The 27,223-nt window shown below is 40.8% G+C and overlaps 1 protein-coding gene across 1 annotated transcript in view; it reads left to right on the top strand.

Annotated features, from left to right (window-relative positions):
- The first annotated feature begins 6,713 nt into the window (after positions 1 to 6,713).
- Positions 6,714 to 27,223, top strand: part of RXFP1 (relaxin family peptide receptor 1) — a 321,924-nt gene continuing 301,414 nt past the window's right edge. The window contains exon 1 of the mRNA XM_088475345.1: positions 6,714 to 6,746. Within this exon, the coding sequence (XP_088331471.1) occupies positions 6,740 to 6,746 (7 nt within the window). The 5' untranslated portion in view covers positions 6,714 to 6,739. The remainder of the gene's footprint in view (positions 6,747 to 27,223) is intronic.

Genomic DNA, 27,223 nt, shown 5'->3' with positions numbered 1-27,223 from the left:
GATGACCTTCTCACTAAGAGCTGATCATGAGCCTATGAATTATGAACTGTTACGCACAATTAGGTCACGTGGAAGACACTTCCGGTATAAATATACACTAAGTAACACCAAAGAAATGGATGGCAGAATACCAGAAGGGTACTGTGCTAGGGTTATACAACCAGAAACGTGTATTAGCCAGATAGGATAACCTGAGATAGGATCATTTGTCAGGAAATGTGTTGGATGATTATGATGCATTCTGTTCCTTATGTTCTCCCCGATGATGTATATTTTATATGTGGAAGGAAAGCGTATAAGTGGCTCTCTCTGAGTTCCGAAGGTTTGTGTTATTTGGGAAGAGTACTTCCAGAGGTTATGACCCTTACACATGGTGAAATGCTTGGTATTCATAAAAACACACCATCACCATATCTTCACACACAGTATGAACACAGAGACAAAATAAATATGATGCCTGTGACGTACATAAAGCCACACAGTTAATTAGTGAGACAACTGGCTTTCAAGTTTTTGTAGTGTTGGATCCCGCCAGGATCGCTCGGGGTACACTAAATTTTAGATATATCCAAGATCTTGCTAAATTAATAGATAATATCACCGAGATGTATGATGACACATTCGGGTACACAGGTAAGGAGTTGCAGGCCTACAAGAAAGAACTTGTGCAACATAGACTAGTGTTAAATTATTTAACAGCTGTCACTGGAGGGTTTGCGTAACTTTGGCCACCCAATTTGGTGTAAAATGTTGCACTTACATTACAAACGATACCAGCGATCCCAAGGAGGTGATAGACTGGAAGATGGATGAAATTCTGCAGTTAAAATGGGAATTTCGAAAGAACTATAATGCTTTAGTGGCTGAAGTAGAGGAGAAGGTAGAGGAATGGGTTTATTGGTTGAACCCAGTGAAATGGTTCTCAGGTCTAGGAGAGTGGGTCCAGGAAATGATTGCGAGCATAGGTAAACTCCTGATCCTCATACTGGTGGTCATCATAGTAATTGGCTTATGTGTCAGGTGTGTTCCTGCTGTGTTGAAATGTGGAAAAGGTAAAGATAAGGTGAATCAAAGGAATTAAATTATGATGGTGGTCAGTAGTAACAATATGAATACTGAGGTAAATGTAGGACTGCATTACAACCCTGAACTAGAAGGTACCATCATATGATGTATAAGATTTAGACATGCATGAAATGTGTTATTAAAATGTTATTTTAAAACATCTTAAATTATGTCCCTATCCCCTTTGAGACTTCCTTTATAGGATTGGTGCATACCCACATTTTTCCCATGATCTCCCAAGATCCGCGGTGTGCGTATAAGGGTAGGTTTATGTCCCCTCCTAGAGACACATTATTGATGGTTTAAGAACCCCCTTGTGCCATCCCATAATATAACATTAAATAATATGTCATAATGTAAGCCTAAATTAATTTTAAAATCAGAGCATGATAGCATGTTGTTTGCTATTAAAGGGTGGACTGTCGAAGCCAGATAATTGGCTGAGACAGAATCGGTTTAAAATTAAATCTGCATGACGCCATTTTGCGAATGACAATAAGACGCCATTTTGCGGCTGGCCGCCCAGCGCCATTTTAGCTAATCTTGCACATTATAAGTACATACGGCGATGCTATTATATAGCGTCATGCGATTCCCACGCAATAGAAAGATGTTAAAAGTCCTCATTAAACAAATACAAACCGTCACTAAAACATATAAAATGATCAACCCTGCAAAACACGTACCATGGTGTACTCCACAAACACGTAGTCGCACAACGCTAACTAGCGTCTTTTCTCAATACCCCAATACTTACACACTGCACACTTACATAAAAAGGTTCCCTAGCATTGTAGTGTAATATTCAAGGTTTATTCAGTTTTAGTAATATTTTGAAATAAATGTTATTTGATATCTAAGGTTTAGTACATGGTAAGCAGACCATGTTTGGTGTCAATCTAAACCACTGTGTCTTTGCAGATTTCCGGTATCATCGGTGAGGAGATCACAACATGTGTCTGCAAACTATGGATCATAGAGAGTTAAAACATTAAAATGTACTCTGTAATGTAGCCAGCTTAGATGTATTATGCAGCAGAAAAATGGACACAAAGAGCTGTTGGAGGCTGGATTGTGACCATACGAACTGACCTATGAACTATACTGTAACAGAAGAACCAGGAAGAAAAACCAGTGGATCATGCCAACCTGTTCTATTGTATTGCCTATCTCTGTAAGGGTATATATGTGGGCTCTCTGAAACTGGATCTCAGTCTTCTTGCTTTGCTGTTGACGGAGGTTTCATCTTTGATGCCAGGATCTGGATCCAGAGCGCATGCATATGTAATGACTGTACCTTGGGTCTGTATAATTTATTTGCACTAATTGTATTTAGATCACAGCGTGTAACTATCTGTTTATGTTGAATAATAACTTTTTGTGCTTTGGAACCACAATCAAAGTCTGAAAGCAATAATTTCTTGTGCGACTCATAATGCTAAACAGCAACAATTTATAGGTAGGTAGGAATCAATAGGTAGGAATCCATAGGGCAAACTAAGGATTACATGACTGTGACAGCCCACTGGGTAGGTGTATTGCCTACAACAGCAACAGCAGCAGCAACTTCTACCATAAGTCAGCTGATACAGAGGCAGTCTACTCTGTGCATCACCGGTTTCACTAAGAGGCATACCGCTGAGAACATCTTAGAAAAACTCAGGGAAATCATTGCTAAATGGCTTACCCCACTTGGACTCTCCTCATGATTTGTGATTTCGGACAATGCCACCAATATTGTGAGAGCATTACATGTAGGCCAATTCGAACACGTCCCATGTTTTGCTCACACAATTAATTTGGTGGTGCAACGTTTTTTATAATCTGACACGCTCATGCAGGAGATGCTCTCGGTGGCCCGCAAAATAGGCGGACATTTTAGACATTCGGCGACCGCTTGTTGAAGATAGCATGACCAGCAGGTAGTGATAAATTTGCCTTGCCATCAGCTGAAGCAAGAGGTAGTAACTCGGTGGAATTCTACCCTCTATATGCTTCAGCGGATGGAGGAGCAGCAAAAGGCCATCCAGGGCTATACAACAGACTATGACATAGGCCGTGGAGGGGGAATACACCTTACTCAAGCGCATTGGAGAATAATTTCCGTGTTGTGCAAGGTTCTCAAACCCTTTGAACTTGCCACACGTGAAGTTAGTTCAGACACTGCCAGCTTGAATCAGGTCATTCCCTTCATCAGACTTTTGCAAAAACAGCTGGAGAACTGAAGGTAGAGGTGAAACGGAATAGTGGATCAAGCGCTTGATTTACTTAACCAGGATCCACGAGTCACCAATCTATTGAAATCTGAAACATATATTTTGGCGACCATTCTGGATCCTAGGTTTAAGTCCTACCTTGTGAGTTTTTTTCCAACAGACCAAAATCTAAAACTGTGCAAAGAGGTGTTGGTAAAAAAATTGGCAGCTGCAGCCGCATGTAAAACGCCATCATCTCCTCCTTCAGTTTCTGTAGCTGCCCGGAAAAAACTACCTCTACCAACAAATACATCCAAAAATTACAGAGGCGCCCATGGTGGATTCCAGCGGGGACAAATTTATATTGTGTGAAGAATAGTATGTACACACTGATGGGGATGACTAGGACAAGGACGACAACGACATCTGATGATGTAATGTAAAGCTAGTTTGTGTATGGGATCATTTCCATGTCCAATGCACATTGGCAGCTTGTTTTAAGGGGGGGTGTGCGTATATATATATATATATATATATATATATATATGTATATATATGTATATATATATATAGAGAGAGAGAGAGAGAGAGAGAGAGAGAGAGAGAGAGAGAAACAATTAGTGGGATAAGCGCCAATGGTTAATATACCCCTGACTTCCGTATGGATGCAAACTACATCAACTGCAAATCAGCCTATCCAATATAGGTGTCAGCTCTCTGTCAAAAAGTAATTAGTAATGGCAAATTCACTAACAGCATGGATAGTTGTACATGGATATTGACTATAGAGTGACTGGCTAGTTGGTTATAATTATAAATAAATAAATAGGTGACTAAAACACACATGGAAAATATATGTATATGGATGTATTATGTTACAAAGTGCAAATGCTATATGTGCAAAAAAGTGCAGAAATGTGCAATGACCTGTTTCATGTATATAAATGAATACTTCAATGAAGTGCAACAAATCTGGTAAAAATATATATGAACTGGTTAAAATGTATATATAATAAAACATGCTCCATTCATTTTCAACCCAGTGTAAAACTCATAAAGAATTAATATTAAAGTGCAACCAATGAAAATTTAAAACACAGAATTGAATATAACCGTTTGGGGTAAAAACTTTACTTGTTTTTAAAAAGGGAGGGGGGGCAAGGTAGTACAAATACAAATAGCATAAATAAAGGGAGGATTCAATAAATATATGCAAGGTAGCTTATCTGAGGTAGCGATTAAAAGTTCAAGTAGCAGGCATAGAAACAACAGGAGCCACACCCCATGGTACAGACCACACCCCCACATCACTGGTCACACCCCCATATCAGTAATCACACCTTCTGCGGAAGCACGCAATAGGCCCTTCATAAATTTCAGCTCCAGGCCCCCGAGGGCCTTAATCTGGCACTGTCCACAACTCATTTGGGATCCATGAATCTGGAGAAGGCATTAAAAATTTGGACTACTTAAAGGTGTCCGCTTACAATAATTCTTATGTACTTTTGCTTTTTATTAAATAACTTTTAAACAAACCACAGGTTAAGGTATCAACAAGTTAACACAGATTCACATCTCCAAGGTTTTGTGCTGCTGAGAATAGTAGTTTATTGTTATTTTTGGCTTTTAATATCCTACATATTTCTCAAAGGGACCAAAATGACCTGCAATATAACCGTGTCACAAAAACATGTTCAGACATTTGAAGATGCTGCTTATGGTCATAGAAATTAAACACCTTAAACGAAACATAGACTAACGCTCATATAAGAAAAGTGCAAAAAGAAACAAGTATACAAAATGTTAAAATAGTTTCATTCAGCAACAATTGGAGGTAATAAAACATGAATTGTCACTAGTACAGTAGCATTTAATCAATCAATTGTCATTTAAAAACATGATTATTAGAGCAGAATTTCTGCTGACATATATAACACATATAAATTAATGTATTGATACATATTTTTTATTAAAAGTAAGTGCAAAAGGAATATAGTATTCTTTTATAGGCTGGATATTCTCTAATGACAGCTATTTTACATGTGTCTAGACTAGAGATGAGCAGTTCTCTTTTGGCTCAAATCTTCCCGCCAAGTTCGGATCTCAGAATGAAGCAAAACGTCATCTTTCACGGACATCTGTGCTTAGCTGACAGTGAAAGATGGCATTTTACCTTGTTCTGAGATCCGGACTTGGCAGGAAGATCCGAGTCAAAACCGAACCGTTCATCTCTAGTCTAGAATTGTCTCCATAGGCATAAAAATTGGAGGAAGTGCATTATACAGTACTTATTTGTGAATTTATTATTGACATATTTTATTAAAATACATCTTGTTTTTATGGTAAAGTTCATCTATTGTTTATTTTTAACCTTTATGAGGCTCTCATTTTGCACGACTAGTTATTTAATAAGTGAATATTGTCGCCATAGGAATTAACATCATTGTTTGATTATACGATACAGTGCAATTAGTTACATTTATTTAAGTGCTGCAAAATATTTTCCTATATGAGTGAATCCAGGAAGAAGGAACATAGGAAGCCCAGACTGTCATAATTTGAAAATCAAGCTATTAATGGTTGTGCCAGAAAGAACATTGCCCCCCCCCCCCTCGCCACCATTTTTCAAATTGAGACACAACGCACCTAAAAAAGGGTCATAGTCTCAAGGGGAAGGGCTAGGGAAGAGATAGGGGAGGCCAGGAGATGCTGGGGCTGAAATACTAGGAAGCTACAAGTGAGAATGATAATAGACAGAAAACTGACAGGGCAAAACAGCGCCCCTTGTCCTACGGTGCCCTGTGCCATGGCACAGGTCGCACTACCCAAGTTACGGCCCTGATAGGACATGTAGATATTGATCCTTTCAATCGGAGACTACCAGCTAAGATTGTGCAGTTAAAAAAAACCATTGAATTAGAGAGTCCCAGCTATTGGGTATGTGAGAACTGCATTTAGCAAACATCCCCCCAAAACAAATGGAACACTCACTCGCAATGTTGGGAAACTAAATTAATATATTTGTTTAGCAATTTAAATACATTTCTATTTAATATCGTACTCTCACAAGCATAAATACATATTAGGAACACAGCTGACTTCTGCAACTTTCACAGAGCACAGCATAAAGTGATATAGAAACATCCTCTCTCCATGACTGTCTATCTCCTTATCTCCTCCCCCTGAGTGCTCTTCTCTCACGAGTTTGCTGTGTGTATGCAGAAGGGTCATAAGGAGACAGTGGGGGAAAAGCAGCAACTAAAGGTAGCTGGACAAACAGAGGAGACTGGAGAGGGAATGAAGCAGCCTGTTGTGTAAGCTGTTACCACTGCAGTCACTGATAGTGTAGAACACATCCACAGAACGATCTGCCTTCGGTACAGGGCAGGGAACCTTCCGTCTATCTATCCAGTAACTACCTTCTCACTGTAGAAATGCTGCTACCTGCATTCCTTATCTCTCTAGCCTGGATTATTGGAATGAACTGTAAGTAAACATAGTAAGATGAGTTTGTAGAATCATTTATTTTATATGCAATGTTGTCATCTGTTGAAATCATTGCTCTGGAGATAAGGCTGAATTTGACATTTCCGAATTTAGGAAATACAAATGTAATTAGTAATGCTAATGAGATTAAAATGTTCTACTTTATATCAATAAAAAAATGTATTTTCAGTATTGGGCATTTTGCAACACTGCTTTGGAATGTACATACACACATACATACACCTGTGGCAGAGGAAGCAATATTACTTATTAGATCGTGAGTAGCTTGAGGGGTAATTGCTATTTGTGTCTTTTTAGCACACATGTTTTAGTAATATTATGCAGTATTTATATCTTACTAGTGCTTTTTATATGTGTAATATATGCATTATCTCCTATTACTGAATGTGCCAATCCTATAAACTAGATAAACTCATTTTAGAACCGGTCATTACCATTTTAAGTGATGAGTGTTGAAATTCGTATTATCCTCTTAGAAGGAGAATTGCCTGTTTATAGGACTACTGTATTTATTGCTTAGCTGTGTGCATTTGTAGTGTCCAGAGCTGGCTACCTTTTTTGTTTTGTCCTTTATCAGTGGTAATCCATCACTAGTTCAGGATATTGCTTTACTATATCAAATATATCTACCTCTGGAAGGATGAAAATCAGTTCCACTAAAATGTACAATTTATTTAAGGTAAAATCAATGTTTAACTTTAAAAGCACCTTGTGTTAAAATAATAATCAGATGAACTCAGCCACTAGACGTAAAAACCATAAATGCTATTGTATATACCATTACAAAAATACACCCACCGTTTTATATAAGATGTAAAGTGGGGTTCAAATGTGCTTGGCTATGTTCTATACATTGTTTATTATGTTCACTAATTGTTTGTTTATCCAAACATACTTGTATATAATATGGACATGCAATTTACAGTAATACTCTGTAAACAATAGAAAAAATTAACTTTGCCTTCGATATTAAGGGGTGTTCTTATTGATGCCATATTAAGAATTTTGAATACTAAACATGCTGCACGCTCTAGAATATTCATTTAAAAAAAAATCTTTGTGACCTCCAGTAAAACCCATTTTAATTTTTCATTATATAATAAAAGTTTGTCTGCTGAAATAGTTGTTGCCTCTCTATATAATGGTTAGCTGTTGTAAAAGAGAGAATAATATTTTAAAGTGACCATGGTCTATAAATATTTAAACATTCCCACTTAGTAAGTGAAAAAGTAGAGGGACTGACTCAGAATTGCACACAAGTCGGACACATTGCGTGCTCTAAAATAATTGTAGATCCCCATCTTTATCCACAGTTGCTCGCATCTATGCAGTCGAACCATCCGCATCCATCTGCTTGTAAAAGGCATGCATTTGTACTAGCCCTATACTTGGTGCAAGAGATCCTTCTGAATGCAGATGGATCTCTACATACTCCCAACTCTGAATAGGCCACAATTCTGTCTACATACCCATGACAAGATGTCGGAACACTCAACCTATGTGTGAATGCACAGTTACTGCCCAGTTACGCACACTCAGCTGCTAGAAAAAATCCCATTATATGTTTGCAAAATGGACTTGGCCATATTGGCATGCTCCACATTACCTTTTACACTAACTCCTTCACATGCGTTTGATACATTTTGTAAATGTAGTTGTAATGTTAACATGCAGCATGTCGACATGTTTGGTGTGTCAGCATTGACCACATCGGCATCCATCATGTCGACACTAATGAAATGTTGCAAGGGACAAAGAACATAAAAGCACACTCTGAGCACTAAGAACAATGATAGTCAAAATAATTAAAATGGAGTATAAGTGAGGTTCCTAGTACAAGTTTTGCCAAAATTGTTTGCCCACCCACCATGACAAGGTGAACCCAACAAGATGGGTCCCCTAACACCCCTAATACAAGTACATTGTGTCAATTTATCCAAGACTTACCTATAATAGTGCCCATTCTAATATGTAGACAGTAATGTAGGAACCTGTGCAAATGATTAAAAGTACATACGGGCAGATGGGTTGGGTGCAAATACCAAGCATAAGGCGTTTCAGCATGCAAGTGTACAAAATACACAAATATAGTGGAATGGGGGAGGGAGCTTGGACTGCACACCCTAATTTTAATCATAATAAGAGGTGCTACAATGCTGAGACTTGTAGTACAATGCATTACAATTGTACTACAAGTCACAGCATGGTAACACCTTTTATTATGTTTAAAATTAGGGTGTGCAGTCCAAGCTCTCATCCCCCTTTCCACTAATGAAATGTTGACATGATTATATTGTGGACAAAACTCTCCTGGCGGACCAGTGGTGACTTAGCTGGTATAACGGCTTCAGCGGTCTCTTCCAGGTCCGGCGCTCAGCTGATGAAAACTTTTGGTTCATCCTGCAGCTCTTTGGAGGTGAAAATTCCTAACTTTAATCCTCCTATTGCCTAACACTAACCTCCCCCTCTCTTGCAGCTTTCGCCCAAACCCTCTCCTTAGTGCCTAAATCTGACCTTCTCATCCTGTAGCCTAACCCTAACCCTAGCCCTCTGATCCATGCAAAATGTTGACATTGCACATGTCAACATTCTTTGGATGCCGGCGTGTTCAATGACGATATTTCAACAATGAAATGTTGGGGGGGAAAAAAAAATTACGGGCCTGAGTCAGAGATACACTTAATTTGGATGCTGGACTGAGTGGAGCAATTTTTTGTTACCGCACATGCGCCAAAGCCGCAGTGATTGATTTGTGACCACAGACGCAGAGAGGATTTATTCACAAAGTGAAAGACAGGTAGTCAGCATTTGGGGAGGTAACAAGGTGGCTTGAAAAATGCAGGCATGTCGGGACAGTTTTCTGGGGGTGCCCTAGTTAGCCTCTGCGAATGCATACGTAGGTGGGGAGTCCCTGGCGAGGGCTCATTTTCAGGCAGCATAGGCTTGCCCAGAGGTTTTTTGTGTGACCAATGTTGTCGTTGTTTTTGCTATTGTACGTAAGCGGTGGATGTGAGACGGCGGAGGTGGGTGTGTCTCTGTGCACAAGATGGCAGCTGAGACATTAGCATATTTTCATAAGTCCGCTACATTCAGGATCACAGCAGCAACAGCCGTTGCGTGCATCTCTGAATCACACCCTACAGTATTGGGTATATTTACTAAAGTGAGAGTTTTTAGAAATGGAGATGTTGCCCATATCAACCAATCAGATTCTAGCTATTATATTATAGAATGTGCTAGACAAATGTTAAGTAGAATCTGATTGGTTGCTATTGGCAATATCTCCACTTCTAAAAACTCTCACTTTAATAAATATACCCCTAAGACTGCTAATACAGCAATATTTTTAAACCTTGTCCATGACCTGCAATGTTCTGTGCTGTAAGTCACTTTTTTAGTTCCGTTTATACTTTTTTTGTTTAAGTACTTTGCAAGGCGCTGCAGCCCCCTTGTGCCACCATATAAATAAAGGGTAATAATAATAACTGGTGAACAAGGAAAAAGCAACATAATTGTTCTGAAATGTATCCTATTTATAATATTAATGGTCTTTTAAATTAGCACACAGCCGTATATCTCGTATTTGTTGTCTTGTGCTCTCTCTAAGCCAATATTACACGCTTACAGTCAAAGCCAGGTCCATGTGTAAGTAGAAGAGGCAGCTATGTAGGAATATCAGCAGGTAATCTCAGTTATCAGAGAGGATCTGCACCAATACTCCAGGAACATTCCCTGCTTTTCATGGCATCTAAAATGCATAGGGGAATCGGAATGCATAAAACAGTAACATTTATGTGCCACAGCCATTTCACCATGTGCCATCTGAAATGGATTTATGTAATCTGGCACCTTTGTCTTAAGTACAAAAATACCTTGTCCCACTATTGCTTTCAGCTAGTCAGATATTCTCTGTTGTCAGATTTACAAGATATACTGAACACTGACTTTAATCGTAAAACTGGACAGGACATCTCACCAGGGGTGACAACTGTAACTGGCAGGACCTTTGTTGGTGACAATATAATGTCTGCTCGCTATGTGTTTCCTTACATTTATGCTAAACTGTGCTGTATGGCTAAAATGTTTATGACAGAATGAGAGTGCATGTATAAAGTACACAGTATCGTATTCTCCTCACACAAGATAAACAAGGCATTTCCCTATGCTCTTCAATAGTTCCTTCATCAAACAATAATAGATTTAGCAGTATGAGGATTACACTCTACAATATAAGCTCTAAACAAGCAAAAGCTGTCCCACTCAAAGCGCTTGGAAAGACTTGATGAATATACAGCAGGCACAGTTATGGCTGACTGGGGAATGCATTTTATTCTCATAATGTGCACAGTACAGAAGACCTATATAATATACATTTAATCTATACTGGAGAGAAAGCTTTATGGACATGTGGCAATATAATACCTCAAAATATATTAGGTCTAAGTAATGCAATTCCCATAGGCTTCTTAACTGTGTACAAGATGAATTTTACACACGTTAACATTTGCTCTTATTACTGAATCAATCAGAGAAAAAGAGATGAGTGTAATAGGTTACTCTGATGCTGTTTATGGTTCCTGCTTGTGATGCATATTGGGCCTAATTCAGAGATGTACGTGAATCTAATACTTACGTACATCTCCGATATTTGCAGATCTGAGCAGGAGCCGCACTGAGCATGTCCAGATCTGTTTCTGTGATGTTACTCGCAGTGCCCCAAAAGCCGCAGCATAATTGACAGAGTGTTGGCATTTGGGGGCGGCAAAGGGCAGTGTTCCAGTGAACGTGGACGTCGGACCTGTTTCATGGGTGTGCTAAAGCCAGTGGCTGCGTTCTTGGATGCAGCTTCACCGGCCCAGTCAACCTGAGGGTAACTCAGATCTCCAATGTTCGTGCAGTTGATCCAGTGCTGTGTATCCAATACAGCAGTGGATCACAGAAGCCTGCAGTGGGCATTCTTTTTTTTTTACTAAAGACACCTATTGCGGCTTTAGCATAACTCTGCACAGCCTCTGTGTACAAAGAAGCAGTGACTGTGCCTTTAGCGCCCATCTGTGAATCAACCCCATTGTGTGCGCAAGCACACACATGCACACACACACACACACACACACACCCTCTCTCTCCTACTCACTCTCTCTGTATACATACTATTTGAATAAGAATAAAAAAAAGGCATTTAATTGTGTGAATCCACCTTAAACCTTCTGATTTTTGTTGTCTATATTTCAAATGCTGTTACACAGGCTGACACATAAACAATAGTAAAGTGATGCAAAGAGGAAGATGCAGGAAGACAATAATACAATTTACATTAATTTTGCCACTTCAGTGAAACTGTAGAAGTTAATTTTAATAGATGTGTCAGATAAGCTGGCAACCACATGGCTTCATGATATATTAAAGCATGGTCAATGTGGAAACTTTGTGGCAAAGATTCTGCTTGGTCCTTACAATGCTATAATAAATGAAAAAATGTTGAACACTTTAAAAAGAATTAATTTATCAGTGTCTATTTACAGCCGACAACATATACAGTTTCTAGGTATTGTGTAAGGTCTGATGGTTTACCAGGTGTAAGTTGTATTCTGGGAAACAGGCAGAACTGCTAAAAATTCAAATATAAGGTGGTTATTTTTCTGATTAAGGGATCTATATACTTCAATCTGCATTTAAGTTGTAGTGCGATATTTCCGACTAAATTCGCATTACAAATTTAGAAAATATCACAGGGATTTATCAAAAATCCCTTGCAGGGACGGAGCTTGCAAATCCTGTCCGCACATCTCTCCCTGTATCTTATCTGTGTCCCTCCCCTCCCCGGCTCAGATTACAATTACCTCCACTGATCGTTACTGCGGTGATGTCCTCAGGGACTTGGGTCAGCTGGTCTCTCGGCCTGCACTGTGACCCCTGGTAGGTTTTTTTTGCAGTGATCAGCTTGTGGACGGTTTTGACTATACAGCTGATCACTGAGGCCCAACTCTGCTCTGCCTGTCAGAGCAGAGCAGGAGTCGAGGAACCGGGGGAAGCCCTGGATAACGCCATCTCCAGGTGGCGTTATATTCACAGGGCTTCCCCCGGAATTTTTTCACAATTATTTTTAGTAAATCTGGCCAGATAACATTTCCCATTACAATTATGGGAAATGCGATCTGCTTACTAAAAATATGTGATAATTAAGGTTTAGAATACAATTTTACGAATTCTACTCCAATTTCCCTTTAGTAAATTTATGTGAAACTAAAATAATGTGAAAAGGGTTTTAGTAAAAGTAATGTTAATAATTAGAGCCCTTAAATGCCTATCGTGCTCCATTGCAGACTTCCATCAGTTCAAATTTATGCTCTCGACCTACAGTACTGCCCTTTCCCTCTCTAAACAGTCTTATTTTCTCTCCTAGTTCTCCAACCCCCATTGTTTCTTTCAACTCCACCTCTGCCCCCCCTCCACGTCTCCCATATTCACTCTCTGCCATTAACTTCGCCAACCACTTGACTTCTAAGATTGAATCCCATCAGACACTCGTCATCCCATCCTCTTCTTTCCCAGCCTACCTCTCCCCATCTTCCCCAACCATTTTACCAACTCTGACTTTCTCCCCAGTATCTGTAAATTAAATAATGACTGTAATCTAGTCATCACCCTCTTGATCCTATCCCCTCCCACATCCTCTGGTCGCACTCTCCGACTATCTTGGCCATCTATTCCTATTTTGACCATCTCTTCAATCTTTCCCATTGTCCCATCTGCATTCAAGCATGCCCTTGTCTCCCTATCATAAAATAACCTACCCTTGATCCTGAGTTCACTCACTAAGGTCACCAATGACCTTTTGCTACCAAATCCAAGAACCACTACTCTCTGCTCATTCTCCTTGACCTCTTGGCTGCTTTTGACACCATGGACCACCCTCTGATATTGCAAATCCCTTACTCAGTATGTGTGATACTGCCTTTTCTTAGCTGTCCTCCTACCTCTCTGACCCTTCTTTTTCTGTCTCCTCTCATGATTCCACTTCTTCCCCACTTCCACTACCAGTGGGTGTTCCCCGAGGCTCTGTTATTTGAGCTCTTCTATTCTTCCTTTATACATCATCCCCATGCTGATGACACTCAGATCTACCTATCCTCTCCTGACCTTTCCTCCTCACTCTTCACTCGTATCTCCTGCTGTTTCTCTGCTATTTCTTTCTGGATGTCACAGTGCTTTTTTAAACTTAATGGGCAAAATGCAATAGGATGAGAGTTTAGAAAATGTGAGGGTTTAGTAGTAAACCTCACACTGTTACATTGGTAGAGTTGCATCTGGAAACTGGGAAAACATCTGGATGACAGTTTAAATCATGAGAGTTTTTTGAGTTTGAAAAACATGCAAATTTTGCATGTTCTTGGACTCTTTTACATTGGTTGAGTTTAAAAAGTGTGAGAGTTTACTCTCACATTTTCTAAACTATCACCCTATTACATTTGGCCCAACATGTCTAAGACAGAGCTGATAATCTTCCCAACCCCTCGAATAACCTCACCTCCCATAAATTCATAGCTATTGACAGCAACACCATCTCCTCTAGCCCCCAAGTGCGCTGTCTTGGAGTTATCTTGACTCCTCCATCTCCTTCAGACCTTACACTCAGTACCTTTCACAGTCCTGCCGTTTCCATTTCAGAACTATCTCCAGGATCAGACTGCCCTTCAGAACCCAATTCATACTCCTCACTCTCATTTACAAAGAGCTCACCCAATCCTCTCCTATTTATATCTGCCCTGCACACTTCACTCTACAAATGAACACCGCCTCTCATCCCAACTGATTACTCCTTCCCACTCCTGCCTCCAAGATTTTGTCTGTGCTGCTCCCTACCAGTGGAACTCTCTCCCCATCAAATTTTCCACCTCTCTACAAGATTTCAAATGGGCCCTCAAAACCCACTGCTTTATCAAAGCTTTATCCTAACCAACAGCTCCATGCTCATTGATCACTGTCTCTCTGTGTCTCCTCTGTCTATCTCCCACTCCCCTTTAAATTGTAATCTCTCACGAGCAGGGCCTCCTTCCCTCATGTGCTTTTCCGTCCCTCACTTATACCATAATTTCCTTCTCACTGCCATTGACAGCACCTAACCTTTGGTTTTGACTGTCCCACTGCTCATTTGGGTATAATGACTGGTGCGCAAGCAATGCCCATGGACGGCAGTGTTTTATACTGTAAGTCATTTTTTGTTGTTGTTGTTCATACTGTTTGTTTACACTCTGAATGTCTCTGCCGACCCGTTGTGGTGCCATGTAAATAAAGGATAATAATAATAATAATTAGCAGTTGAGGCAGCTGTGCTAATTAGTGCAACCTGTGTAAATGGCCGGCCCAAATAATTTGATTTGGAACTGGATCACCCACCCATGGCACCCCTGCAAATAAGGGGAGAGGAGGACCATTGTTAATCAATCTGGAAATGACAAAGCCTTGAAGACATGGCATTAATGTTTCCTTTTTAGCAAAGGGTCTGTTTTAGGAATAAATGGAAATGGGAATATCAAAGTCTAAAAATCATAAAATAATTTATTTTACAAAAATAATGAAATATGCCACAAGGCTTTTCTGAATCATGTGATATTTATCACAGACTTTGGCATACAGTGGGGACAAATGAAAAAGGTGTTAAAAAAGCATTTTTTGACTATTGAGGCTGTTGTGAAACATTGCTCCTCCAAAGCCTGATTTAGTAGCCAGTCTGGTAAAAAAAAATATGAGGCACACACTTGTGATCACATTTGGCTTGGCAGCTTGAGGTTATAGCAACCAATAAATGTGAACATATGCATTTTGTATTTGTTGAATACTGCGATGTTACTAAGGAATAGAACGAAGACAAGACAGTTTTGTTTTTTTCAATTGTCAGACAGTTGGAGTGATTTAAGAAATGAATGGAGTACAATACAGGGAAGGTTTTAATAGCTGTATTGCAACACTTTTTTTAGAGTACTCATGCTGGAGCTTCTGAGGATTTATTTGTAGAAATATTGTCAATGTACAGTATGGCAAACTAGATGGCATTAAGTTGTAAATATGAAATTAGAAGCATGCTGGATCTATATTTTACAAACTGTTTAAATGATTTGCTTCACTATTTTCTGTAAACACATTATGACCGCGTATCCACTAGCAGATATTAATGAGTGATTGCACGATTACATCGTAATTGTGCAATCGCTCATTAATCGTGCATGAATCGGGCATGAAAATGTCGAAAACGACCAGCGATGCGCTCTCCCGCTGGTTGTTATCGACATCAATCATCGCCTGAAGTTCAGTGTAGGCACTGCAGGGGAAGAGGAACGACTGTACGATTACAATGTTGTTATCGTACTGTTGTTCCACTATCTGCTAGCGGATACGCAACTTAAGTATTCATAATATATCATTTGAAATTGTTTTGTTTGCAATTTGTATTGTATAACTAAAATTAACGTTTTGATGTTTAGATACAGGATTTATTTTGATATCATGTCCTTATTTTATTTCATATCATCTGCCCTCAGTCATTCAGTATTATGTTAATTTGGATGCTCACAGTGGGTTGATATGTTTGATTCCCTTTAAATAATTCCTGATTCTCCAAACAATTATCCCAGAGGAACTCCTTATGCTAGAGAGTTAAGCATGTAGGCGTTAGATCTTTACAGCTACCTATACATTATTAGTCAGAGATACTGCTTTTACTCCATGTGCCATTTAACTTGTCAATGCTTGCAAATATCACATAGCTGGATTCAACATTAGACTTTGCATCAAGGCTGGCCACATTCCAGTTCTAACGTCCTGGGGTTTATTTACAAATTTATTTTCAGAAGCTTTGATCTTAAAATTTAAGCAGAATTAAAATGAAGTGCATATTTTGCACTTAACTTTAGTAGTATTTTAGAGTTTGAGGTCAAAACCGTCGAGAAGCGACACCTTGGAAGAGCCGTTACTTTGTAAATATATCTCCATCATCATATTTCCCATTTCAGCACTTTTCTGCACCTCTAATTTGGGAGATAATGGGAGAATTCAAGTCAGAGCAATGTGCCGCTTGACATCATTGCGCATTTTACCGTCTATTACGGTACACAATCTTTGCAAATTTCCATAGAGGTTTAAGGGACAATTAACGAAGATACTGGTTATGAAGATTGTTCCAGAGGCACTAAATTAGTTCTCTCCTATGGTCTCTGAGTACAGACTTGTACATGTTCCAGTCAATAGATAGACAATGTCTAGATAGTTAGCAGATGTTAGACAGGCAATAGGTTAAAAGGGACAAAAGGTCAACAGGGACAAAAGGTCGACACTGAATAGCCCCCGAATCAAATACAGTCAGTGGAAGACTGACAAATCAAATCCCAACTCAGGCTGGTAAGGACCCTAATTCTCCCCTCTCCCTACCCTCAGTGGTGCCTAACCCTAACCTCCCTCCCTAGTGCCTAACCCTTACTACCCCCTGTTGGTTCCTATCCCTAACCTCCCCTTCCCGCACCCTAAACCTAACCCTCCTGGGGGGTGCCTAGCCCTAAGTCTCCCCCGGGGATTCCTAAACCTAACTCCCCCCCCCCGTAGCTACAACCTAAGGCACCCGGCTTACCTTCGTTCGTTATGTTGGGAATCAGGATTTCATTGTGGGGCTAATGATAGGCATCGGAATTTCGACCCCTATCTTTAGTCCCATGTCAGACTTTCATTGTTGGGATTTCGGCAGCCAGTATTCCGGCCGCAGGTAACCTGACTACATCCCATTTCAAAAACCATAGCCTCAACAGAGCCATGTGCTGGTTCTTAAAATACAGAGAAAGTCAATGCATTAACAGGACAGGCTTAACAGAGCCCGGGACTGGTTATGCTTTTAGGAGGGAACCCCACTTCTTTATTTCTTCTTTTTTACATCTTACTATTTTTATACACACAAGAACATGCATGGATCTTCTAGACTCGCTATCCTGAAGCAAGTCTATTTTTTGACGAGTTTTCTGTCAGTAATAGTGTGCGAGTTAAACACTCACACCCTGTTACATTGCCCAACTTGTATCCTCACAATAGCAAAACAGCTGGATGCATAGTTTGTCATAGCAAGTTGCGGGGGTGTGAGAAACATGCGAGTTTGCATGTTCTCGCACCCTACTACATAGGGTGAGTTGTAAAAATTTGTGAGTATAGCTCTATACTCACACATTTTACAAACTCTGGCCCTATTACATTTTGCCAAATGTGTTACCACTTTCTAAAGAAAATGTTCATTTATGATTTACTATATGTGGTGGTTACTGGTTCATTGATATCAAGATCATTAGGAGAAATAAGTAAATTAATCCTAGTGATTAAACCACACTATCAGGCCCTGCACCACCATCAGAGTAACCCTATGCAGTCTCTAAGGGTACCAGTGGTTAGGAGCAGCTAAACCTCTGAAAAGCACTTAAATAGGTCCTTCAACAACAGTGGACTATTAATTTAAATGAGTTGCAAACATTACTGTAGGTAGAGTATGTCCTTAATTATGATTATGAGCTGACAACACTGTCTATAGTCTATGTGAGATAAAATAAGTTGAGTGTATAGAACAAGATATTTTCCTCATTGCCATGTACAGTAGCTGCTATACAAGGCCTGTGAATAGGTAACCTGCATACACATTTACACCACTGAATCAGATGCAAAAACATTTACTTTATAGCCTTAATCACACTACATTACTCATGCAAACCAGAATGTATTTGTTTATTTTTAATATTGTGCAGAGCTACTGTGTCCAAGGTAAATAACATGATTGGGACGGGTGAGACAACTTTGCATCCCAGTCACAAAACAAATTAACTAAACAGACACACACAAACAATAAAACAAGGTTTCATTGAATAAAACTGTTTGTTCTCCACTTATTTAATTGTTTCTTCAGAATTGTTCTGTTGTAAAAGTGACATTTAGTAAATTCCTCCCAAAAGACGTTTTTGAATTTAAATTGATAACTACTTGAATTGTTCAGGACACTCATTAGAACAAATGTGACACGTCTCAAATGTAGACATGTTTTATAGGCAGCATTTTAAATCCTATTGGGCAAAATTTACTAAGCGGCGGTTTGACAGCGGTTTCTATTCTATTCTAAACCCCGGGGGTTTGGTGGTGGTTTCTATTCTATTCTAAACCCTGGGGGTTTGGTGGCGGTTTCTATTCTATTCTAAACCCTGGGAATTTGGTGGCGGTTTTGCAGCAGTTTCTAATTAACAGCCCTGTTCTATTCTATTCTAAAATGTGTTTTGACTGTGGTTTAGTGGCGGTTTTGCTATCTGCAGATTTACTAAGGCCAAAACCGCTGCAAAACTGCCATCAAAACACATTTTAGAATAGAATAGAACAGGGCTGTCATTTAGAAACCGCTGCAAAACTGCTACCAAACCCCCGGGGTTTAGAATAGAATAGAAACCGCCACCAAACCGCCAGGGTTTAGAATAGAATAGAAACCGCCGTCAAACCGCTGCTTAGTAAATTTTGCCCAATGTATCACGGCAAACATCTACAAAGTCTGCTTATTCCTCTTGCAATAATTTATCTGCATGACTGAGCACATTTCTCCTTGTGTAGACACTATTGGGGTAATTTATTGTAAAACAAAATCAAATATTTTTTTTAAGAAAAAAGGATACATTTGTATAGATTAAGATACATCTGAATTGCTGAATGAATATTTGTAACATTACAGATCAATAGATTATGTTTATTTAGCCAAATGGAATATTCATTAATATCCCCAATCTCTTTCCGGATACTTTGCTATTCGACTTGCTGTGAATGTAGCATTGGATAACATATTACTGAAGCAGTTCAAGATTGCTCCATAAAGCTGTTCTAAAAAGCTGCTGTTCCTGTGAGCCCAAGCACTGACAGTTACGCCACTAACTAGTAGCGGCATAACTTTAGACTGCCGGGTATGACCTGGCAGTGTTAGTGCATGTGCGTGACCAGAGTTCATGCATGCACACCAGGAGGGTCGGCATAGGTGGAGGGATCCAATAGGATTCCTCTTTGCAGTCTGGGCCCATAAGAAATGGGGCTACAGGAACCAACACCATCTGAAAATGGTGTAGGCTCCCACAGTAAAATGCAGAAAACTTTCAGTTTAATATATGTTGGTTGCCATACTACTGTATAGGGACTGCATACAGTGTCGGGGCTCCAAAGTAAACAGGAGATATCCATGATATCTCCTGTGTTACTTGTGAAAAGAATAGATATTTGCATTTTGCAAATGTAAGTTAAAATTAGCATTTTCACTAACATTTAGTGATGTTGAATAAGCCCTTGAATCAGAATCAGTCACTCAAGGAGCTTATTGCTCTATTCTCACTGGGAGATGTACTAAAATCTGGAAAGTGATCAGTTGGTAAGTGATAAGCTACCAACAACTCAGCTCCTAACTGTCATGTTACAGGCTGTGTTTGAAAAATGACAATTAGCTGATTGGTTGGTACTTTGATACACCAGTGTGTTACTACTGTCTAAAGCAAATGTTAATTTATGATTTACTATATGTGGTGTTTACTGGTTCACTGATATCAAGATCATTAGCATTAGGAGAAATAAATAAATTAATCCTAGTGATAAATCCACACTATCAGGCCCTGCACCACCATCAGAGTAACCCTATGCAGCCGTCAAGGGTACCTGTGGCTAGGAGCAGCTAAACCTCTGAAAAGCACTTAAATAGGCTCTTCAACAACAGTGGACTATTACTTTTAAATGCGTTGCAAACATTACTGTAGGTACAGTATGTCCTTAACTATGACTATGAGCTGACAACACTGTCCATAGTCTGAGTGGGATAAAACAAACTGAGTGTATAGAACAAGATATTTTCCTTTGCCACCTACAGTAGCTGCTATACAAGGCCTGTGAACAGGTAACCTGCATACACATTTAAACCACTGAATCAGATGAAAAAACATTAACTTTATAGCCTTAATTACACTATATTACTCATGCAAACCAGAATGTATTTGTTTGTTTTTAATATTGTGCAAAGGTACTGTGTAAATAACATGACATGCTTAGTACATCTGCCTCTAAGTGATTCATCATCACCTAATTTCTTCAAAAACAGGTCAAAATTAAGATTTTCACCTACTTTTATATAAGGACCTCATTTATCAACGATGTTCTTGTTACCACTCATTACTAATCTTAAATGGTGCTCCAAACAATCAGCTCCTACTGTGAGTGTCATGTGTTTGAAAAATGACAGGAGCTGATAGGTTGGAGCACCATTTAAGATTAGTAACGAGTGATAACAAGTGTCAGGGTTATTAATCATTCATGTAATGCGCATGTGCAGCTCGAAGACAGGCTACAAAGAGAGCAAGTAAAGCAAAGCAGCAGGAGAAAAGTGCCCCATTGTGCTGTTTCTGCAGAGACAGCTTTTCAGAAGTGATAATTAAGTATAGGAAGCATGATGACTGCCTCCGATACTTAGATTAAGGGTTACATTTACAGCAAGTTCAATCCTCAATTACCACTGGGTAAATTATTATCATAATGAATAGGGCTCTAAAACCCAGTCACTACTTTTGAAATCTGATGGCGGCACATAGTTTAATATTTATGTATATTTTTTTAGATAGTTAGCAAAACATTCATAATGTCAGTTACTGTCATATTATTATATTATTATACAATAGCATTTGGCACAGTAGGCATGCCCTCAAGAAAAGCACAGACAGTACAATAGATTGCAGGAATCTATGACCTGCAAACTGTCTTTGTTCTAGGGAATAGAATTGCCACCTAGCAACAGCTGATGGAATTTATGAGCAAGCCTCCCAAATATCCATGATCAAGGTACAGTAAAAAAAGTTAACTTACTTAACTTGTCCCTACACAGGAGGGCGGGCATCTGCACTCTGACCTAATGGTAATATTACTGCTTAATCCCACCCTCGGGTAGATTTTTCAGAAGCCTAACTAGACTTGCATAATGAAGGAAAGTTTAGCAGTTCAATCACAAGGAAAGAAAACACTGACATGAATCTTTCCAGTTAAATTGTTTACTGAACTGGTCACAAAAACATAGTTTTGATCAATGTAATGAAGTAATTATACAGTACAAACATAGCAACATGAAGAGCATCCACAGGCTAGGCACCAGGGGTGTCTTTAGAGAGGAGGGGGCCTGTGTGCATTCCCCATCCGGGGCCCCCTCGTCTCTTCCCGGCGTCCGGCAGCCGACTGACGCGGCTGGCCGGCCACCGGAGCATTAGTAGACTCTGGACACTAGAGTGTATCCGGAGTCTACTGCGCATGCGCAAAACGGACATATTTCCGGCTTTTTGTACAGCGCTGACCCCCGGTGCGGGATCTTGGAGACGTAAGGTTTAAATAATATGGGTACAGGGTGTGCGGTGCAGGCCCCCCTGGAACTGGGGGCCCGTGTGCACCACACACCCTGCACCCATTATAGATACGCCCCTGCTAGGCACAACTATAGGCTCAACTGGCATGAAGATGCAGATGCTGACTTGATCATAATTTGGACAACCAAATGGTAAGACAGTTAGAATTATTTGATGTCTCTAGCAGTTGATGCCTGTGACTTCTCATGATCCTCTGGCCCACTCAGGAGAAATTAATAAAGGTATCAATCTCCTGGAGCAACTTTGGACAGAGCAACTAACAGACCTAGCAAGGTATAGGGTGGGTAGGGTGGGTGCTGTTGATAGGTGGCAATCCTATTCCCTAGAACAAAGACAGTTTGCGGGTCATAGATTCCTGCATACTACTGTTTGTTCGTCAGGAGGATTGCCACCTAGCAACAGCTGGTGGGCAGACTACCACATACCTGGTGGTTGCTTGGAAGATCAGTTGGGCTTCAATGCTTCTTGGCAAATGTATGCTCAGAGGACCAATGTGTGGTGTGTATTATGGAATGTAGGAACATAACCTTTGCTACTGCATTACAGGTGACAGCACCCCAGATGGAGTGTCCCTTAAAGGGGTTAACGGCAATTGGTAAATAACCTCGAAGCTTTACCTTTTAGTAGAGTAGTAAGTTTCAATTATGAGATAAGTTACTAAACTAAAAATTGTATTTGTCCCATCTTTGATAACATCAAACTCAACTATACGATTTTCAATCGAGGGTGTTTTGGATTGGTAATATAAATTAAGGTTAGCCCAGCACACCTGTCCCCTAAGGCTAAATCTAGTAAGGCAACTTTTCTCATTAAAAGGAAACTCTCTAAACTTGTGTCCAGAGCAGCTTAGAGGGTTATAACAGGTTCTATGTTCCAAGTACTGTGGAATAAAATCACTGGATAGGAAATAGCTCCTCTAAATATGCAATGGCAAAATGTATTCAGTTAGCCTTGGTGATGAAAAGGCAAGTGCCGAACCTAATAGCAGATGGTGGCTGATGCAAGGCCTGCCTCATATTTGGCAGCCAGAAGTACAGGAAGGAGAGAAACTGTTCTAACTGCATTAGCAGTACTATTGTTACATGTTGCGGTCACGACTTGTATCTTTCAAGCAGTTTACCCGGTCAGGCCGGGGTTACTCCAGTTTCTCCTGTCACTAGGCTATCGGCACAACTCAGGAAGTGATGTGTCGCCCACGGTGCTGCGTGATTGGTACTGCCTCCTATTTGTAAGCATTGGACTTTTGCCACCTCGCCGACTATAGCGTATCTGTGGGTTCCATCGGCTTGGCTGCATGGTCAGCTTTCTGTTCCCCCTCATGGTACAGATTTCTGGATTTCCCGAAGTGGCTTCCATGCTGCCTCCGGCTCTCCAGCTTCTCTACGGCTTCCTAGCCACATCTGCACCACTGTGCTGCCATCGGCTCCCCTAGCCGCAGCACCAACTACCTACTTCTACCATCAGCTTTTGCTGCACCTTTGGCACCTTTACCACACCGACAGTTTCCGTGCTGTTCCTGTTTCTTCAGCTTCTTCTACGGCTTCCAAGCCACACCTAAACCTCCATGCTACCATCGGCTCTCCAAGCCGCAGCATTTAGTGGTAACAATCTATCTCCGGCTGTTGCCGCAGCATCGGCACATTTACCGCATCATCGGCCTATTTGCCGCAGCATTGGCACAGTTGCTGCACCATCGGTTTCAAAGCCACATCATATCTACTAACTGCCTACTAAAGGCCTTTGCTGCACCATCGGCACATTTGCCACATCATCGGCACATTTGGTGCATCATCGGCTCTCAAAACAACAGCATATCTACTAACTGTCTACTGTTGGCCGTTGACGCACCATCGGCACATTTGCTGCATCATCGGCACATTTGCCACATCATCGGCTCTCAAAGCCACAGGATATCTATTGACTGTCTACTAACAGCCATTGCCGCACCATCGACACATTAACCACACCATCGGCACATTTGCCGCACCATCGGCTATCAATGCCACAGCATGTCCATTGATTGTCTACCAATGGTTATTGCCACACCATCAGCACATAAGCTGCGCCATCGGCACATTTGCCGCATCATTGGCACACTTCACACCATTGGCTCTCAAGCTGAATCTGTCCATTATTTGCTCTTCCAATACAAGGCTCCTTTTATTTTCATGGGTCCAGTTGACACTCCTGTAAGCTGCTACTACTCCGAGCAGTAAGTCCAGGCAGCTGCCTAAGTACCGGTGAGCGATTTACCTCTAAGGGAACAACGGGTGGTTGTTAGTGGTGGAAGACCTCGTATCCTGGGGTCTAGATGGCTCACTTGGAGTGGTCACTGGTAACCGTAACATTATAGTCAGCCCACATATAGTGAAATAAAGAGTTGTTTCGGACTGATAACTTCAGTTAATACGCAACAGGGAATCTTGCCCAGGTGCTTGCAGCTCAAATTCAAGCTCTCACCCCGTAGGTCAAGGAACTCTCGTTATGGGTTGAAGAGAGCCATTCTCTTGTTCTCCCAGTTCCTACCCAAGAACCGAAAATGAACTTGCCGGATCGGTTTTCTGGGATCTCCGACAGTTTTTAAACTTCCGCGAGAGTTGCAAGCTTTATTTTAGACTTCATCCAGTTTCTTCAGGGATGCAGTTGCAATGAGTGGGACTGGTAGTCTCTCTCCTTCAGGGGGATCCACAGACTTGGGCCTTCTGATTGCCTTCAATCCATGCGGCATTACAGACCGTGGATGCCTTCTTTACGGCCTTAGTCCTATTGTATGATGACCCGGACCAGACTGCTCTGGTAGAATCTAATTTGCGTTCCCTCAAGCAGGGTCAGAAGGTGGCATTACTCCTAAGAGTTCCGCAGATGGGCAACTGACTCCGGTTGGAACAATCCAGCTCTACGCAGCCAATACCGCCTCGGTCTTTCCGAGGCCATCAAGTTCATCCTCGTTCAACATTCACCTCCTGACATTCTTGGACGATCTTATGCAACAGGCCATTACAATTGACCTGGTGCCTATGGGAAAGAAGAGAACAAAATCTTCCCATCAGGTCGCCTCATTCTTCCACTTGGGTTCCACCTTCGGACGCAGGGGAGCCAATGCAGATTGGTGCATTTCGCCTGTCACCTGCAGAGAGACGCAGAAGATGGTCTCTAGGCCTCTGCATGTATTGTGGTGACAATGGGCATACTGTGAATAAGTGTCCTCTCATACCAGTAAAAGGCAAGGCCTAGGTATTCAGGAAGATTTGCACTTAGGCCTGGCTCCAATTTTCTCCAAAACTTCTATATTAGTTCCAGCAGCCATCCGACTTGCTAAATCCACTCTAACTACTTCGGCATATCTGGATAGCGGGGCGGCTGGCAACTTCATGGATTTTCTTTTTTTCTGCACACTAGGTGTACCAGCTATCCCTTTGGAGCAGAAAATCCCAATCTGCAGTCTCGATGGAGGATTGATTTCTTCAGGACATGGCAAGTTTAGAACATCTCCTCTCCGGTTGTCAGTCGGAGTTTTGCACTCAGAGACATCGTCCTATTACCTTCTCGATTGTCGCTTGGCTCTTGTCTTCTGTGGTTTAGGGATCATAATCCGGTTATTGATTGGCAGTCTGGAGAGATAGTCAAATGGAGTCATGCCTGTCAAACTTGTTGCTTGGCCATTCCTGTTCAGTCAGTTCTATCTGCGGTTACCGAGGTTCCTCCAGCCATTCCACTTCAGTACCAAGATTACGCTGATGTTTTTTCTAAAAAACTTGCAGATGTCCTTCCACCACATAGGTCCTATGACTGTGCCATTAATCTTATCCCAGATGCCAAATTACCAAAAGGTTGGTTGTATTCCCTTTCTCTACCAGAGGAAACAGCAATGAGAGAATACATCGAGAATGTATTCATCCATTCCTCTAAGTCACCAGTGGGAGCGGGTATTTTCTTTGTGGGAAAGAAAGATGGATCTCTTCGTCCCTGCATAGACTATTGAGGGCTTAATAATATCTCAGTCAAAAATTCATACCCCTTACCTCTCATTACGGTGCCATTCGATCAGCTGCGCCAGCTAACATCTTCTCTAAGACTGACATCCGAAGGGCTTACAACCTGATTCAAATCAAAAGTGGGTATGAGTGGAAGACGGCCTTCAGTATTCATATATCTTATCATGCCATTCGGCTTATCCAACGCCCAGGCAGTTTTTCAGGACCTGACCAATGACATCCTTCAAGAGTTTTTAGGGGTATTTGTCATTATATATCTGGACGACATTCTCATCTTTTCTCAATCGCTGGATCAACACCATCAGCATGTACATCAGGTTCTTCAGAAATTACCGGAGAACCACCTGTACGCAAAGTTGGAGAAATGTGATTTCCATGTCACTCAGGTTTCTTTTCTGGGATATACCATCTCATCTCAGGATTTTCGATGGATCCGGGTAAGGTTGAGGCTATACTAAACTGGGTCCAACCAACTTCCCTTAAGGCTATCCACCGTTTCCTTGGTTTTTCTAATTATTATCGCCGTTTCATTAAATCTTACTCCAGCATTGTGGCACCAATTGTGAACCTGACCAAGAAAGGAGCAGATACCCAAAATTGGTCAGTTGAGGCTATCCAGTCTTTCGCAGCTCTCAAGACTGCATTTAGCCAGGCAACGGTTCTCCGACATCCTGATCCTGACTTTTCATTTGTCCTGGAGATGGGTGCATCTGAAGTAGGAGCAGGAGCCATCTTGTCACAGAAAAATCCTTGTGATAATAAGTTGCACCCATGTGCATTCTTTTCTTGCGAATTTTCCTCTGCTGAATGCAACTACGACGTGGGAAATCAGGAGTTGCTAGCAATTAAGTGGGCTTTTGAAGACTGGAGATATTGGCTGGAGGGGGCCAAACACCGGATTATGGTTCTTACTGACCACAATAACCTATCCTACATTCAGTCTGCTAAAAGGTTGAACCCGCGGCAAGCATGTTGGGCATTATTCTTTACCCGGTTCAACTTTCTCATCTCCTTCCATCCTGGT

The sequence above is a fragment of the Taudactylus pleione genome, unplaced genomic scaffold, assembly GCF_031769625.1.
Source record: "Taudactylus pleione unplaced genomic scaffold, aTauple2 ptg000170l, whole genome shotgun sequence".
In the NCBI taxonomy this organism is placed as follows: Eukaryota; Metazoa; Chordata; class Amphibia; order Anura; family Myobatrachidae; genus Taudactylus; species Taudactylus pleione.
The sequence above is the reverse complement of the archived record's forward strand: the minus strand, read 5'-3'. Positions and strand labels throughout refer to the sequence as shown.